Source organism: Ochotona curzoniae, unplaced genomic scaffold, assembly GCF_017591425.1.
Source record: "Ochotona curzoniae isolate NIBS_2020 unplaced genomic scaffold, NIBS_Ocur_1.0 contig_2861, whole genome shotgun sequence".
NCBI classification, from domain to species: Eukaryota; Metazoa; Chordata; class Mammalia; order Lagomorpha; family Ochotonidae; genus Ochotona; species Ochotona curzoniae.
In genome coordinates, this window is record NW_024465620.1 from 1541789 (window position 1) to 1556213 (window position 14425).

The 14425-nt window shown below is 63.4% G+C and overlaps 2 protein-coding genes across 2 annotated transcripts; one reads left to right on the top strand and one right to left on the bottom strand.

Annotated features, from left to right (window-relative positions):
* The first annotated feature begins 347 nt into the window (after positions 1–347).
* Positions 348–2422, top strand: GFY (golgi associated olfactory signaling regulator). Its single transcript, XM_040978207.1, has 3 exons — positions 348–1458; positions 1770–1943; positions 2223–2422. Exons 1-3 carry the CDS (start codon positions 348–350, stop codon positions 2420–2422), a joined length of 1485 nt encoding a protein of 494 aa, XP_040834141.1.
* A 1277-nt stretch (positions 2423–3699) lies between these two features.
* SLC17A7 (solute carrier family 17 member 7) lies at positions 3700–11779 on the bottom strand. Its single transcript, XM_040978315.1, has 12 exons — positions 11586–11779; positions 8193–8445; positions 7044–7162; positions 6789–6903; positions 6586–6673; positions 6418–6504; positions 6168–6310; positions 5565–5714; positions 5323–5455; positions 4311–4421; positions 4085–4212; positions 3700–3993 (listed from the first exon to the last, which is right to left on the bottom strand). The coding sequence occupies exons 1-12, from the start codon at positions 11645–11647 to the stop codon at positions 3700–3702; spliced, it is 1683 nt and encodes a 560-aa protein (XP_040834249.1). The 5' UTR covers positions 11648–11779.
* Positions 11780–14425: the final 2646 nt, after the last annotated feature.

Sequence of the window (14425 nt, forward strand, 5' to 3'; positions counted from 1 at the left end):
ATAGAGAGAAGGAGATACAAAAAGATATTCCATTTGCTGCTCCACTCTCCAAGTGGCTGCAGCAAGCCAGAGCTGAGCTGATCCAAAACCAACAGCCAGGAGCTTCATCCAGTTCTCCCACTCAGGTAGAGGGCACCAAGGCTCTGGGCCGTCCTCGACTGCTTTCCCAGGCCACAAGCAGGGAGCTGGATGGGAAGTGGAGCAGCTGGGATAGGAACTGGTGCCCACATGGGGTCCCAGGGTGTGCTAGGTGAGGATTTAGCCATCCAGCTTTTGAGCTGGCCTGCCCTTCGGGCTCTAACTCTTTTCTCCCCACTCCCCTGCAGTTACTGGCCGCTCCCAGAGCCATGAAGTCATTCAGCTCTGCCCTCTTCCTCCTCGCCTTCGTCCTCACCCAGCCGGGTGCCAAAGCTGCCCCCACAGCCTCGGCCTCACCGCCTTCTGGCACCGACTCTGCAGGGGTAGACCACCCCTCCCAGGCCTCCTCTCTGGCTCCTGAAACTGCCCCAAGAGCTGGGCCTGGGACAGTTGTTTCCCAGCCCTCGGGAATGCCTCCCACAGCGTCCCCTGAGAGCCCTGCCCTGAGCCACGTCGGGGCGCCTGTCCTCGGAGAACCCCTGCACTCAGGCTCTGCTGAACCCCCCTCAGCCCACCTGCTCACACCCTCCATATCGGAATCTCCAGGCACCCCAGAAACAACACACCCAGAATCTTCTGAGACCCCCAAGCCAACTGAAATTCCATATTCAGGATCTTCTGAGATCCCCAAACCTAACACCTCTGAGATGGCACACCTAGAACTTTCTGTCACCCCAACTAACTTTACCCAAACTACACACAGAGAACCCCCAGAGATACCCAAAATGAACACCACAGAAATCTCAGAGACCCCAAATCCTGACCCAACCAAGACCCTTGACACCACTTCTCCAGAAACCCACAACCCTAACACCACTGAGACACCAACCTTGGAGTCCTCCCACACCCCCCATTCTGACCCCACTGAGACTCCCAACCCTGAATCCCATGTGACCCACAGCCCCAGCACCACAGAACACCCCACAACCCACTGCCAAAATGCAACAGAGACCCCTGTGACCTCCAACCCCCCAAAACCCACAACTGTTCCTCCAGAATCCCCTGCACCCCTCAAGGATGAAACCACCACCCTCGGTGAGCTGCACCTGAGCGCCACACACGGAGCCCCTACAACCACCCACTCTGATCCCCCTGAAGTATCCACCTCAGACTTTCCAGGGACTGTGGAGCTGAAGGTTCCCCAAAATTCTGGTTCTAAAGGGCCTGACACCCCTCCTTCCTCAGCCCAGATGGTGGGCGCCCCTGCTCCTCCAGGACCTGCCAGCCAGCTGGCACCTGCCACATTGAGGGCACCCCAGAGGCGCAGCCGAGGTGAGAGTGTCAACACCATCATTGTGGTGGAGCGAGTAAAGGAGACAGGTGAACAGCTGGACCTGGCTCCAGGGTGTGAGGGAGGAGGGGCTGGACCCCTGGGTGTGAGGGAGGAGGGGCTGGACCCCTGGGTGTGAGGGAGGAGGGGCTGGACCCCTGGGTGTGAGGGAGGAGGGGCTGGACCCCTGGGTGTGAGGGAGGAGGGGCTGGGCTGGACCCCTGGGTGTGAGGGAGGAGGGTCTGGGCTGGACCCCTGGGTGTGAGGGAGGAGGGGCTGGACCCCTGGGTGTGAGGGAGGAGGGGCTGGACCCCTGGGTGTGAGGGAGGGGCTGGGATTAGAGAGCCTTCTCCTCCATCAGGTGTGGCGCTGGTGGGGCGCCCACGCGGTGCGGGAGGTGGAGCCTTGTGCCTGTTCTTCGCGGGGACCGGGCTATTGATTGGCATCTTCTTGCTGATGTGGTGTCTGTACCGCCGGGCAGCTCGACACCGGCCCTTCGCACACCACCGGCTCCCGGACAGCGGAGATGAGCCTGGTGAGCGCCCCGCCCCGCCCGTCGAGTCCTGGTTCCCCTAGCCGGAAGAGCACACGCTGACCCTCCGCGCTAGAGGTCTGCACCCGCTCCGGGGACCTGGCCAGGAGCCCTGAACGCCCCGCCCCGCTGCGCAGACTCCCCGCAACCCGGTGTATTCCGGAGCCCTCGGAGCTGCTTAAAATCCAGATTCAAATACGGGGTGGGAAGGCGGGGACAGGATTTTGAGATCCGCCCCCCTCACTGAGCAGCGGCCCCCACTCCGCCCCCTTGCCTCCGCAGTTTTGCACCTGGACACCCCGAAAGACCCCTACGACCTGTACTTTTACGCCCCGGATGCCTGGGTCCCTTCGCACATCGCCACCAAACTGCAGCCGCCCACACCGCCGCTGCCACCCAAGCTTCCCCCGCCGCCGCGCGGGGACCGCCCGCAGCGCCTCGAGGCCCTGTCCCCCGCCTCGCTGCCCAACAACTTCATGTAAACTTCATTCCACAGGCACCCCCAGAGGGAGGGCAGGCCTGGGGTCTCGCCTTCCCTGGCACGCTTGGCTATGTAGTGGTCCGCTCTGAGCGAGCGTCCAACAGAGATGCTTTGCTGTGTGGAGAGACACGGATGAGGTCCAATAAATGGTGTGTTTCCACCTGCACCTGCTGGGTCCTGGGGCAGGAGAGGCAGCACCAGCTGGTGCTTCGGGAAGGGTGGGAGGCAGGGGTGGGGGACGGAGATGCCCCAGAGCCCCTCACGATAAAGGCTGTGTCTGTCACCAGAGCATTTTATTGGGTCGGGGGGCAGGGCGGGATTTTCACAGTCACACACAGACTCACAATGCACGCTGCCCTGCCCCAGGAGACACACCCAGCCCCATTCGCTTCCCTGGGACTTTGTGACTTCCACGTCTGTCCCCCCACATTCTAAGCTCAACCGGGATGGGGGTGGGGGAGTCTAGGGGTGGGGAGGGGATGAATCCCAGACTTAAGCCCCTTGACGGGGACACATCAAATGGCCACTGAGAAACAAGGTGGGCTGAGCCACTCAGAAGAATAAAGTGCAAAGGAACTGGGGGAGGGGGAGCAGCTGGAGCCCACCCCGGCAGGAGGGAGAGGTCAAGGGCGGCGCTCCAAAGCAGGGAGCTAGCCAGCCACCCAAAAAACCGTGTCAGAGAAAGTGCATGGGGGTGCCAAGGCAGCTTGTCCAAACTGTCATTTTGGTTACTCCCCTGCCCCTGGGGGAAGCTGGGGAGCTGGAAAGGGGTGAACTGGAGATTTGGTGCCTCAGCAGAACCTGCTGGTTGGAAGAGGGGTGGGGACAGGGGTGGGCTTGAGACCGCCATTTCCCCTTGGGAACGCTGGTGAGACCCTACCCTGGGCACAGTGGGCTGGGGCGCCTGAAGAACTCAGCCCGGGCGTTGCACAATGTGGGAAAGTTCTAGAAGGGGAGCACTGGTCTGTAGGAAGTGGGGAGCCTGAGCGTCCTTAGGGGTGAAGGGCAAAGGGAAAAAGAGCCCCCCAAACTGCAGGGAAGGATTTGGGGAGTGAACGCCCTGAACGGAGACATGGAACCACTGAGGCAGAGGGGGGCTCATGGGGAACACGGGGCCTCCTGGAAGCTGCAGCTCCGGCACCCCAAGAGGCAGTTAAGGGACGAGGGGGGTCACAGCACGGACACAAGGGCAGGCATCCCAGGGAGAATGGGGTGCCCTGCCACGGTGGCTCGGGGTCGGGGGACCCCGGAAACTGCCGCCGGGTGAGAGGCACGTGGTCAGTAGTCCCGGTGCGGGGGCGGCGGCCGCGGGGGCTGCACGGTGCTGTGCGTGGCCCCATAGGACGGAGGGGGCGCGGGGGGCGCCCCCGGCGGCTCGGCCTCGTCCTCCACGTCGCTGTCGTCGCTGCCGGCCAGCTGGTCGTGGCTCACGAAGCCACATTTCTCCTCGCTCAGCTCCTCAGGCTCGGCCCACGGCTGCTTCTCCCCGGAAGCAAAGACCCCGTAGAAGATGACACCCCCATAGTGCACCAGGGAGGCGATGAGGAACACGTACTGCCACTCCTCGCGAGTCTGTGGAGTGGGGTTGGGGGGACCCCGAGTCAGAGCGGGGAGGAGAGGGTGCGGGGGCAGGGAGGGCGCCCCACGAGCCGTCGCCACCCACCTTGTGCTTGGTCATGGCGCCCACGATGATGGGACACACCATGCCGGACAGCGTGCCCACGCCGTTGGAGATGCCCATGAGGATGCTGGCGTAGCGCGGCGCGATGTCCAGGTGGTTCACGTTGAACCCTGGCGGGGAGGCGGGCGGATGGGTGTCGCACCCGCTGCTGGCCGCTGGCCGGCCGGACGCCCCCCGGGGACGGGCCGCGCGCCCCCTCGGCGCTCACCAGAGATGGCGAAGCCGCTGAAGCCCACGGCCAGGACCAGGAAGGAGATGGCCACACCCTTGGAGTGCGAGTAGCCGACCACCAGCAGCAGCGTGGCCTCCATGCCGAAGCCTGCGGGTGCCGGGGCTCCTGAGCCGCGCTGCGAGCGGCCGCCCCGGGGTCTGGCGCCTCCGTGCAGGCCGCGGGCCCGGGACGCCGCCTCAGCCCTGAACCGGCCTTCACCTCAGCCGGAGGACGGAGGGCAGAGGGCGACCCCGGGCAGCCCGGCCAGACCCCACGTGTGGGCACGCCCCACGCCCAAGCCAGGCTCCGCCCCCACGTGTGGGCACGCCCCACGCCCAAGCCAGGCTCCGCCCCCACGTGTGGGCACGCCCCACGCCCAAGCCAGGCTCCGCCCCCACGTGTAGGCATGCCCCACGCCCAGGCTAGGTCCCGCCCCACTGCCAGGCCCCGCCCCGCGTGTGTCCACGCCAATCGCTACATAGACCCCCGCCCCTCACGTGCCAACACACCCAGTCCAGGCCCCAGCCCCACATTGCGGCCACGCCCACTCCATGTGGCCCCGCCCCGCCCACCTGTTCCTGCTCCAGACTAGACCCCGCCCCACACAGGTGGTTCCTCCCCCCCCTCGGTGCGACCACGCTCCGGACTATGCTCCGCCCCACCAGAGTGGCTCCGCCCAGGGCTAGGCTCCGCCCCGCGCGTGTGGCCACGCCTCATTCCGTGTGGCTTGGCCAGCCCCTCCCTGCGTGGTCCCGCCCTGGGCTATGCTCCGCCCCACCAGCATGACCCCGGCCCACCTCGTGGTCCCGCCCCCTAATTAGGCCACGCCTCATCCCATCGGTCCCGGCGCCCAGCTCTCCCCCGGTTCGAGTCTGGTCTTGGTCGGTTCGAGGTGACCCCGCCTGCCCTGCGCCCCCTGGCCGCCCCGTGGCCCACGCCCCCGGCACCTGCCGCCGGGGCAGCTCGTCCTCCCGTGCTGAAACCCGCTTGGTCCCAGGCCCGCACTCACCCCCGCAGTTCATCAACTTGCGCACGTTGGTGGTGGACATGATGCGGCGGCTCCGCAGGAAGTCAGCGATCTGGCCGCCGATGGGCACGATGATGGTCATGACCAGGTGGGGCAGCGCCGACACCAGGCCCACCTGTGCAGCAGGTGGAAGGCGGGCTGGGGGTCGGGCCCCACTGGCTGGGCAGGTGAGGGGAATGCGGGGGACCCAGGGCCCCTCCCCATCCCCTCCTCCTAGGTCCCACCTTGCTGATCTCAAAGCCAAACACTTCTTCAAAGTACGCAGGCTGCGAGATGAGCAGCAGGTAGAAGGTCCAGCTGCGGCAGAAGTTGGCCACGATGATGGCGTACACGGGCATGGAGGTGAAGAAACGCCGCCAGGGCGTGTTAAACTTCTGCACAGGGCACAAGGGCAGGGGCCGGTGAGGCGGAGCTCAGGCTTCCCAGGGACCTCACTGGGTTCCAACCTCCCCAGCCACAGCAGGTCAACCGTGGGAATTCAGGGGTCCCTGTTTCCCTTCAGAAATGAATGGGGTCCCTGTTGCAGCAGTGGCCCGGCAGGCATCCACGTTCCACGATGATTCCCGGGTCCCCTAAATTGACCTCCAAGGTTTCTTCATGCCCATTTATACCACCCCAAAGCCCCTGCCAGCTAACCCCCGCTGTGACGCCTTTTAACCACGCCTCTTTGGTTTCCAAATCTGTCCATCTGGCGACCTGTCCCCCAGCACCTCCTCCTCCGTGGATTCCAGCCCCGGCTCCCCTGAGCATCTGCAGGAAGCACCCCTACACTGCCTGGGCTCCTGCGGGCTGAGCCCTCCCGCCCTGCCCCGCCCGCGCGCCCTGACCGTGACCGGGTTCATGAGCTTGGCACTCTCGCCGATGGCATCCTCAATGTATTTGCGCTCCTCCTCCGAGATGCTGGGGTGCAGCGCGGGGGACTCATAGGAGACCAGCAGCCAGAACAGGTACCAGCAGATCCCGAAGCTGCCTGGGGGGCAGGGGAAGGAGGAGTTGGGAGCGGGGTGACCACCAGCCCTGCTGCTTCCCAGTGCCCATGCCGCTGCCCTCCCCGCCCTGGGCGCACAGGTCCCTCACCGTAGACATAGAATACTGAGCTCCACCCTGAGTACTGCACCAGGACCCCGGCGAGGGGCATGGCGACCACCGCACCGGCATAGGAGCCTGAGGAGAGAGATCACCCCCCGTGTCTCCCAGTCCACACCCAAGGGTGCACGCCCAGGTTCCCCCAACCCCTTCCTCTACCGCAAAAGGCGGTGGTCGCCAGGCGACTACGCTCCAAGGGGGGCGCCCATTTGCTCCAGATCCCGTGGCAGGCAGGGTAGGTGACTCCCTGGGAAGTGAGGGAAAAAAATCCCAAAATTAATGACTAGGACGGGATCAGAACAGAGGCTGTGCTGGCGTGGCGTGCGTGGCGTGGCATGGCGTGGCATGGCAGGGGGCTTTACCTCCACTAAACCCTGCAAGATCCTCACAAAGATGACGCAGCCGTAGTGGACGCGAGCCGCCGAGGGGATCAGCATGTTGAGAGTTGAAGTGGCCACAATGGCAAAGCCAAAAACCCTGGTGGGAAAGATGGGGAAGGGGAGCCAAGAGGGTCCCGCAGCAGGCTGGGCCAGGGACCCTTCAAACCCTGACCCTGCCCAGTCCATCCGTGGCCCCATGCCTGAAGCACGCCCACCCACAGAGGCCCGCCACCTTACCTATTGGCTGCAAATTTTTGGCAGATGAATCCACCAGGAATCTGAGTAACAATGTAGCCCCAGAAGAAGGACCCGTGGATGAGGCCCACGGTCTCTGGATCCCAGCTGAACTGGGCTTTCTGCAGGCCAAAAAGGCGCATCAAATCCACCGCCCTGGCCCCGCGCTCTGCTCTCACCAATCAACACCTGCAGCCCCTCCCACCCCCAAAACACCTGTGGGTCAGAGTGGGCAGCACCCCAGGCCAATCAGGGGCCACACCCTGCCTCTGCAGATTGCCAGGGACCAAACCACCTTCACCATGGGACTGGGGCTGCCTTGGGTCTGCTTCCTTGTCCCAGCACCCCTTTCTTGAGGGTCGAGGGACCTGCCTGTGGGGTTGCTTGCTTTCTCCACTTCTTCCCACGTATACATTGCAGCCTGGCCTAGACCTGGTCAAGGCATGGACAAGGTGTGACCAAGAGGGAGGGTTGATTGGAAGGGAGTAGGCAGGGCTTCAAAATCAGGATTTTTTTTTTTTTTTTTTGGAGGCCAGGACAGGTCCTGTATAGTATTTAAATGAAAAAGAAATGTCATTACTGTAGCCTAGTGGCTAAGTCCTCGCCTTACACGCACCGGGATCCCGTAAGGGTGCCAGTGTCGCATCCCAGCAGTCCCACTTCCCATCAGGCTCCACGTTTGTGGCCTGGGAAAGCATTAAAGGATGGCCCAGGGTCTTGGGTCCCTGCACCTGTGTGGAAGACCCGGAAGAAGCTCCTGGCTCCTAGCTGGGATCCACTCAGATCTAGCTGTTGTAGCCATTTGGGTAATGAACCAATGGTTGTAGAATCTTTGTCTCTCCTCTCTGTAAATCTGCCTTTTTAATAAAAATAAATAATTTTCAAAAATAAAGCTAAAAGTCCGAGGTAGAACCGGGGTGACGCAGCTGTAACTTAGGGGACACAAGCGAGAGGCGCAGGAGAGCGGGTCCAAAAAGGGAGCCCAGTGCTGGGGCAGAATCTATGTTGTGCAACCCGGAACCTGGAGTAGGGCGGGGCTTCTCGGGAAGGGGCGGGGCTTTGGAAGGGAACGCCCTCGGTGGGCGGGGCGATCTGCTGCAGGGGTCCGAGGGCGTGGCCTGGTGAGAGCCCAGCAGAGCGAAGCTGAGCTACCTGCACCACCACGTGGCCCCCGCGGTGGGTCGTGCTGTTGTTGACCATGGACACGATGGCCACGCCCAGGTTGCAGCGGATGCCAAAGCTGATGCAGAAGCCCAGCCCGCTCATGATGGCGATGATGTAGCGGCGAGGGAGGCCGAAGCACGTGCAGTCCACGACGGGTGGGTCGCGGGTTTGCGTGGTCACCGGGCGCCCATCGGCGCTCAGCTCCAGAGTCTCGGCGCCTTCCTGCCGCTTCTCCAGAAGGCTGAGGGGCAGCGAGTTTTAGGGGTTAAAACTGTAGGTCCTCCACACCCCGTTCCCCCGGACACTGGGATTTCAGGGCAAAGCCTCCTGATGGTCACCACTGCAAATGCCAAGTCCACCCCTACTCCCCGAGACCCAGGGGTCCAGGCATTCAGCTTCCACCCCCACCGCCTCCAGCCTGCTTCCTGGGACCCAGACTACCTTTCGGCAATCCAAGAGCTGAGGCATCCAACCCCCACCCCAAACCCCAAAGCCTCCCCAGCCCCTCTTGCCAGATCTATTTGAGGAATCACAAGGTGCTAAGAAGATGCCTCAGCAAAGGTGTCGCAGGAACAGCTGCTTCTCCACACCCCTCCCCCAGCCCTGGGGCCGGCCCTGCCCTGCTGCCAGGCCCCGAGTAGGGGGTGCGTATCCAGCTGACTCCTGCACAGCCACCACAACCCTTCTCAGGAACACGGGGGTTGGAGAGACAGGACGTCACGGTCGCAGCACCCCTGGGGAAACTTGAATTCTGGCTGTTGGCCGGAGGGGTAGGGAGGGGGTGGCGGGTGGTGTCCTGGCAGGGGACAGATGGCCCTGGTAGGGGGACTGGCTCATTCCCCAGCGTGGCTCTCGCCCCCGCCTGTTCTGGATTCAGGACTGAGTCTGCCGTGATGGGCAGGGTACTCGGAGTGGCTGTCTCAAGCCCGCAGAGACACTGCAGGGAGAGTGTAGTCTTGAACAGGTGGGGAGACCCACGTGGAGAGGGGGGCACACAGAGAGAAGGTCAGAGCCCCCTAGGAAGGAGAGAGGGAGAGACAGGGACCCAGGCAGGGGCCAGGGAGGAGAGCAGAGAGCCAGAACACACAGCCCCAGCCTGCCGAAGAGCGGCTCCTCTCCCGGGGCGGGTAGGCAGCCCCGGATCAGGCTGGATCCCAGGAAGGGGCTGCAACAGATGGAGGCGAGGGAGACCGGGACGGGGGAGGAACGAACAGCCAGACGGTGTAGGGAGAGGGAGGTGGAAGAGATGAGAGAACACAGCCGCCCCTCCCCATCGGAGAACTTAAGGAGGTGGGGAGGGGAGCAAAGGAGCAGAAGGGTGTAGAAGTGTGCACGCGCGGACTGGACCAAATCGTGACAGACAAGGAGGCTCTCCCCCTGAGAGAGGGGGAGATACAGCCAGAGAGGGGGTGATGGGAGCCCCCAAAACAATGCAGAATGGCAGGGAACCCCCCATCAGAACATGCCAGCCAATAAGACTAGACGTTATCCTGGGTTGATGTCAGATGATACGTGACCCTGAAGTTCAGGCTGCGACTGCAGCCCCTGAAATCTGACACTCATGGTTTATATCCGAGATGCCCTGGGAGCCCACATCTACCCCTGGGGGGGGGGGACACGAGGAGGAATGGGAGACGCCATGGGGAACTTCACATCGACAGTGAGCATGTTAGGGGGAACGGGTGAGAGATGGAGACGATGATAGTCCTGACGCATTGCCCAGGACCAGGGCCAGCACAGACTGGACGGAGAGCCCCCGGGGTGCTGTGAGCCCGGGCATGTGTGGGGGGTGGGGGCTTGGTCAGCACATAGGAGGCAGTCACCCCCAGTGAACACGGGGTCTCCCTCCTCTCTGCTTCCCTCAGGCCCTGTGTTCCGATGTTTTCCCATCCTGCCATGAGGGAGACTGAGGCACAAAAGGCAGAGGCGACACCTTGCACAAGAAGAGCAGCAGGGCCCGAGCCCTGTCCTCCTCCGCTCAGCTGCCCCAGCCTTGTCCATGCACAGCATCAGCATCCAAGGAGGTGCTGGGTGTGTGCGACCCTAGCCAGGGCTCCCAGCACTCAGGTCTCCAGGGCCCAGGAGGTGTCCTGGAAGGCAAGGTGAGGCAGAGAGGGGCCAAGAGAGAGCCCCAGATGCCACAGAGAAGCAGGCCCTGAGGGAGGGGCGGGAAGCATCCCCCCAGTCGCTCCGTTAGCGCTCTGCACGTCTCTCTCCCTCTCCTGACTTTGCACCGATGTATTTTGAGAAACTCGTGAAAGGAGGTGAGAAAAAGGGTGGGGCTGGGGAATGGGGAGAAGGGTGAGGTTATCTCAGCTCCCTCTCCATCCCCACATCACTGCACCATCTTCCTGCCCCCCCCAACTCCCACCACTTAGCCCTGTCTCTCACGTTACTAGAGGGTGGGGTGATTTGGGAGCTAGGAGGTGACAGCAGCGTGCAGGACCAACGCAAGGCTTAGAAGAGGACAGGAAGCCACATGGGGCAAAGAAGGCCAGCCAAGGTGGGGCTGGGGGTCTGGGAGCCGGCCCTGGTGCCCGCGAGGCCGCCCCGCCCGCGCTGTGGCCAGGTATTTTTAGGCTTCTCCGCAGTTGAGTAATTTCTCTGACTCGGAGCCAGAGATGGGATCCGGGCTGAGTAGGAGAGGCGCTGTCCAGTGTACTCCGAGGGACACCCCGGTCACGGGCTGGCAGGAAGGCCCTCTCTGCTGCAGCTGAGACCCCTCCCCAAGTCTCTCCCACCCCAGGAATTGAATTGGGAGAGAGGCTGGGGGCTGGAGGACACTTCCCCCACCCCAGGGACCCAGGACACCCCGGCTTCCCCCTCCCCGCTTAACCCCTGTCAAGGGCAAGAACCTACGGGCCCCAATCCGCTTTAGCCTCAGATTAAACTACCAGACAGGCAGACACTGAAAAGATGGCGAGAGACCCAGGTGGGGGAGGAAAATCCCAAAGAGAGGGGACAGAGACCAGTGTGGGCGGGGGTGGGAAAGAGACCCAGAGAGAGACAGAGACAGAGAGAGACCCAGAAAGAGAGAGAGAGACCCAGTGGGGAGGACAGAGACCTAGAAAGAGAGAAAGAGAGAGGACAGAGATCCAGAGAGAGAGAGAGAACAGAGACCCAAAGAGAGAGAGAGAGGGAGAGACCCGGTGTGGGGGACAGAGATGCAGAGAGAGAGGAACAGAGATGCAGAGAGAGAGGGGACAGAGACCCAGAGGGAGAGAGGGGACAGAGACCATACCAGAAAAAGGGGTAGAGCATTGGGCGGAGAAGGGGCAGGAAAATGACTGATATCGGACAATGCCCCACCGACAGTGTCCGCCCTGTCCCCCTGCCGCTCCGCGTCCCCCGCCGCCTCTCCCCGGACCCCCGGCCGCTCACCGGTGCAGCTTCCCGAGGGCGCGACCCGCCAGCTTCCGAAACTCCTCCTGGCGGAACTCCATGCTGGCTGCTGCCGCCGGGGCCGCCGCCGAGCCCCCCGCCCGCGGGCCCGGGCGGCCGCGTCCGGGTTCCCGGGGTCCGCCCCGGCCCGGCCGGCCCCGCAGCTCCGCTCGGCGGGGAACGAGGCTGCGAGTGCGGGCGCCCCGGGGCCGCCGCGGGACTCAGCGCCGGGGGCGGGGCTTGAGTGCCTGGCCCCGCCCCGTGGTGCCTAACCCCGCCCGTGAGTGCTTGGCCCCGCCCCCGGTGCCTGACCCCGCCCCCTGGGCGTCTGGCTCCGCCCCCGGGTGTCTAGCACCGCCCCTGGTTGTCTGACCCCGCCTCGCACCTGGGTGCCTGGCCCCGCCCCCCCGAGTGCTGGGCTCCGCCCCAGGTGCCTGACCCCGCCCATGAGTGCCTGGTCCCGCCCTACACCCATGCTCCGGCCCCGGCCATCTGGCCCCGCCCCTGCGCCCATGGCTCCGCCCCTACACCCGTGACTCCGCCTCGGCTATCTGGTCCCGCCCTACATCCATGACTCCGCCTCGGCTATCTGGTCCCGCCCTACATCCATGGCTCCGCCCCTGGCCACCTGACCCCGCCCCTCGCGGCCTCCGCCGTCCAGCCCAGGCCGCAGGGCTCCGACGCCGGCCTGTCCCCCACGCTCCCCGGCTTCCCGCGCCCGGGTCCTCCGTCTCCCGCGTCCGTCTCCCTGAACCTGCAACTTGGCCCTGTCACACCCAGATCCTGCCCGGGTGTGTCACACCACGGCCCCACATCCCGCACGTTCATCTGCTGGACACCTGACCCCCGGTCCCGCCCCGAACCGCGCCCCCAGCCGGATCTGACTTCCCTTCTTGGGACACCGATCGCGAGCCCCTACTTCGATCTCCCTTCGTCCCCTCTGCTTGTCCCCCGCACGCCCTGCCAGACTACTTCCTTCGCCCTGGGTTCGGTGTCTCCTATAAGGACCCCAAAGCTGCCCCCGGGGCGCAGCCCCCACTCTCGCCCTTCCTCCCAGTCCCTTTCATTCTGCGCCCATGCCCAGTCTAGCGACCCTCCCAGCCTGCACCCGCTCCTGCACTCCTGCACTCCCCCAGGGGGGTCCAGCCCCAGCTCAGCCCGGGGTGCAACCCCGGCACTCCGGCCCTTTCCCCAGGCGCTCTCGGGAGGGTGTGCCTTCGCCTGCGCCTCGCGCCGCAAATGCATTGCGGATTAAATTTTCATGATGCGTCTCCCGAGGCAGGCGGCGAGAGGCGCCGGGAAGCCGGGGCTCTGAGCCTCACACCCCAGCACCCGCCTCCCGACCCCCGAGGACGGGCCGAGCCGGGAGCTCCAGGTCCGCACGCGCCACCGCGTGGCCGCAGCCTCGCCGGGCGCACGAGCTGCGGAGGAGGCCGCCGGCTCCGGGCCAGGTGTGAGGGTGGAGCAGATGGTGCAGGGGAGGGAGTGGGAAGGGGGCCCCTCTGCCGCTGCCAAATCCCAGGCCTCCGCCGGAACCATCACCATGGAGACCGAGGAGCCAGGAAGGGCCTCGGCCCACACTTTCTCAAGACGCGGGAGCCAATTCCTTGGCCTCCTACGGAAGGTCCAGGCGCAGCAGCCACCGGCCACTGCGCCCACGACCAACGGACAGAACCACCCTGCACCCTGCAGGCCGCTTCCTCCTGGCCGCCACGCTGGTCTCCTCCCTGCAATGGTCAGGTTATCCTCCCAGTATCCCATCTAGGGACCAGAGAAAGTGCGAAGTGTAGTTGGGGACCAGCCACTTTCGTCCCATCCAGCTCCCTGCTGCCCAGGAAAGCACGTGCGAGTTCCTGGCTCTGGCCTGTCTGCCCCTTGTGGCCACTTAGAGTGTGAGAGATGCTTTGTCCCTGCAACTCTGCCTGCCGTTTTCATATATATATATATAATTTATTCATTTACTTGAAAGGCAGAATTTCACAAAGAAACAAAGAGAATGAGAAAAATATCTCAGCAGCTGAACCACTCCCCAAATAGCCACCATAGCCAGGAGCCAGGAGCTTCTTCTAGGTCTCCGGCAAGGACGCAGGTACCCAAGCACTAGGGTCAACTTCCTCTACTTTCCCGGGCATATTAGCAGGGAGCTAGATTGGAACAGCCAGGACTTGAACCAGCATTCATATAGGATGCTGGAGTTTACAGGGGGAGGATTAGCCAACTGAGCCATCATGCCGACCCTAAATAAAGACATTTATAAATATATATATATACATTTTTAAGTATATCCATTTAAACTAGAAAGTTTCCCAGGGCAAGTTCTGCCAGAGGCAAGGAGTGGCATCCCCGGCAGAGGAAGCCAGATTGGCCAAGACAGGAGGTAGGCAGCAGGGAGGCCCTGGTGTGACACAATGGGCTGGATGGGTGTGAGTCCAGGAACCTGGAGCTGTCTGGATGAGGAGCGGGAGACACCAAGATGGCCCCAGGAAGGGCAACAGCAGCACATATCCCACACGAAAATGCCTGCAGTTGGGCATGCTGCAATGGCTCAGGGGCTAAATCCTCCCCTTGCAAATGCTGGCATCCCATATGGGCACCAGTTCATGTCCCACCCAGTTCCCTGTTTGTGGCCTGGGAAAGCAGCAGAGGTTGGTCCCTGCACCCACGTGGGAGACCTAGAAGAAGCTCTTGACTTCTGATAAGCTCAGCTCTGGCCTTTCTGGCCACTTGGGGAGTGAACCCGCAGATGGAAGATCTCTCTGTCAGTCTGCCCGGTGTGCATGCACCAGAGATGGACGAGCCAGCGCTGAGGGCAGGACGACCGAGTGGTAAAGCAGTCAGAG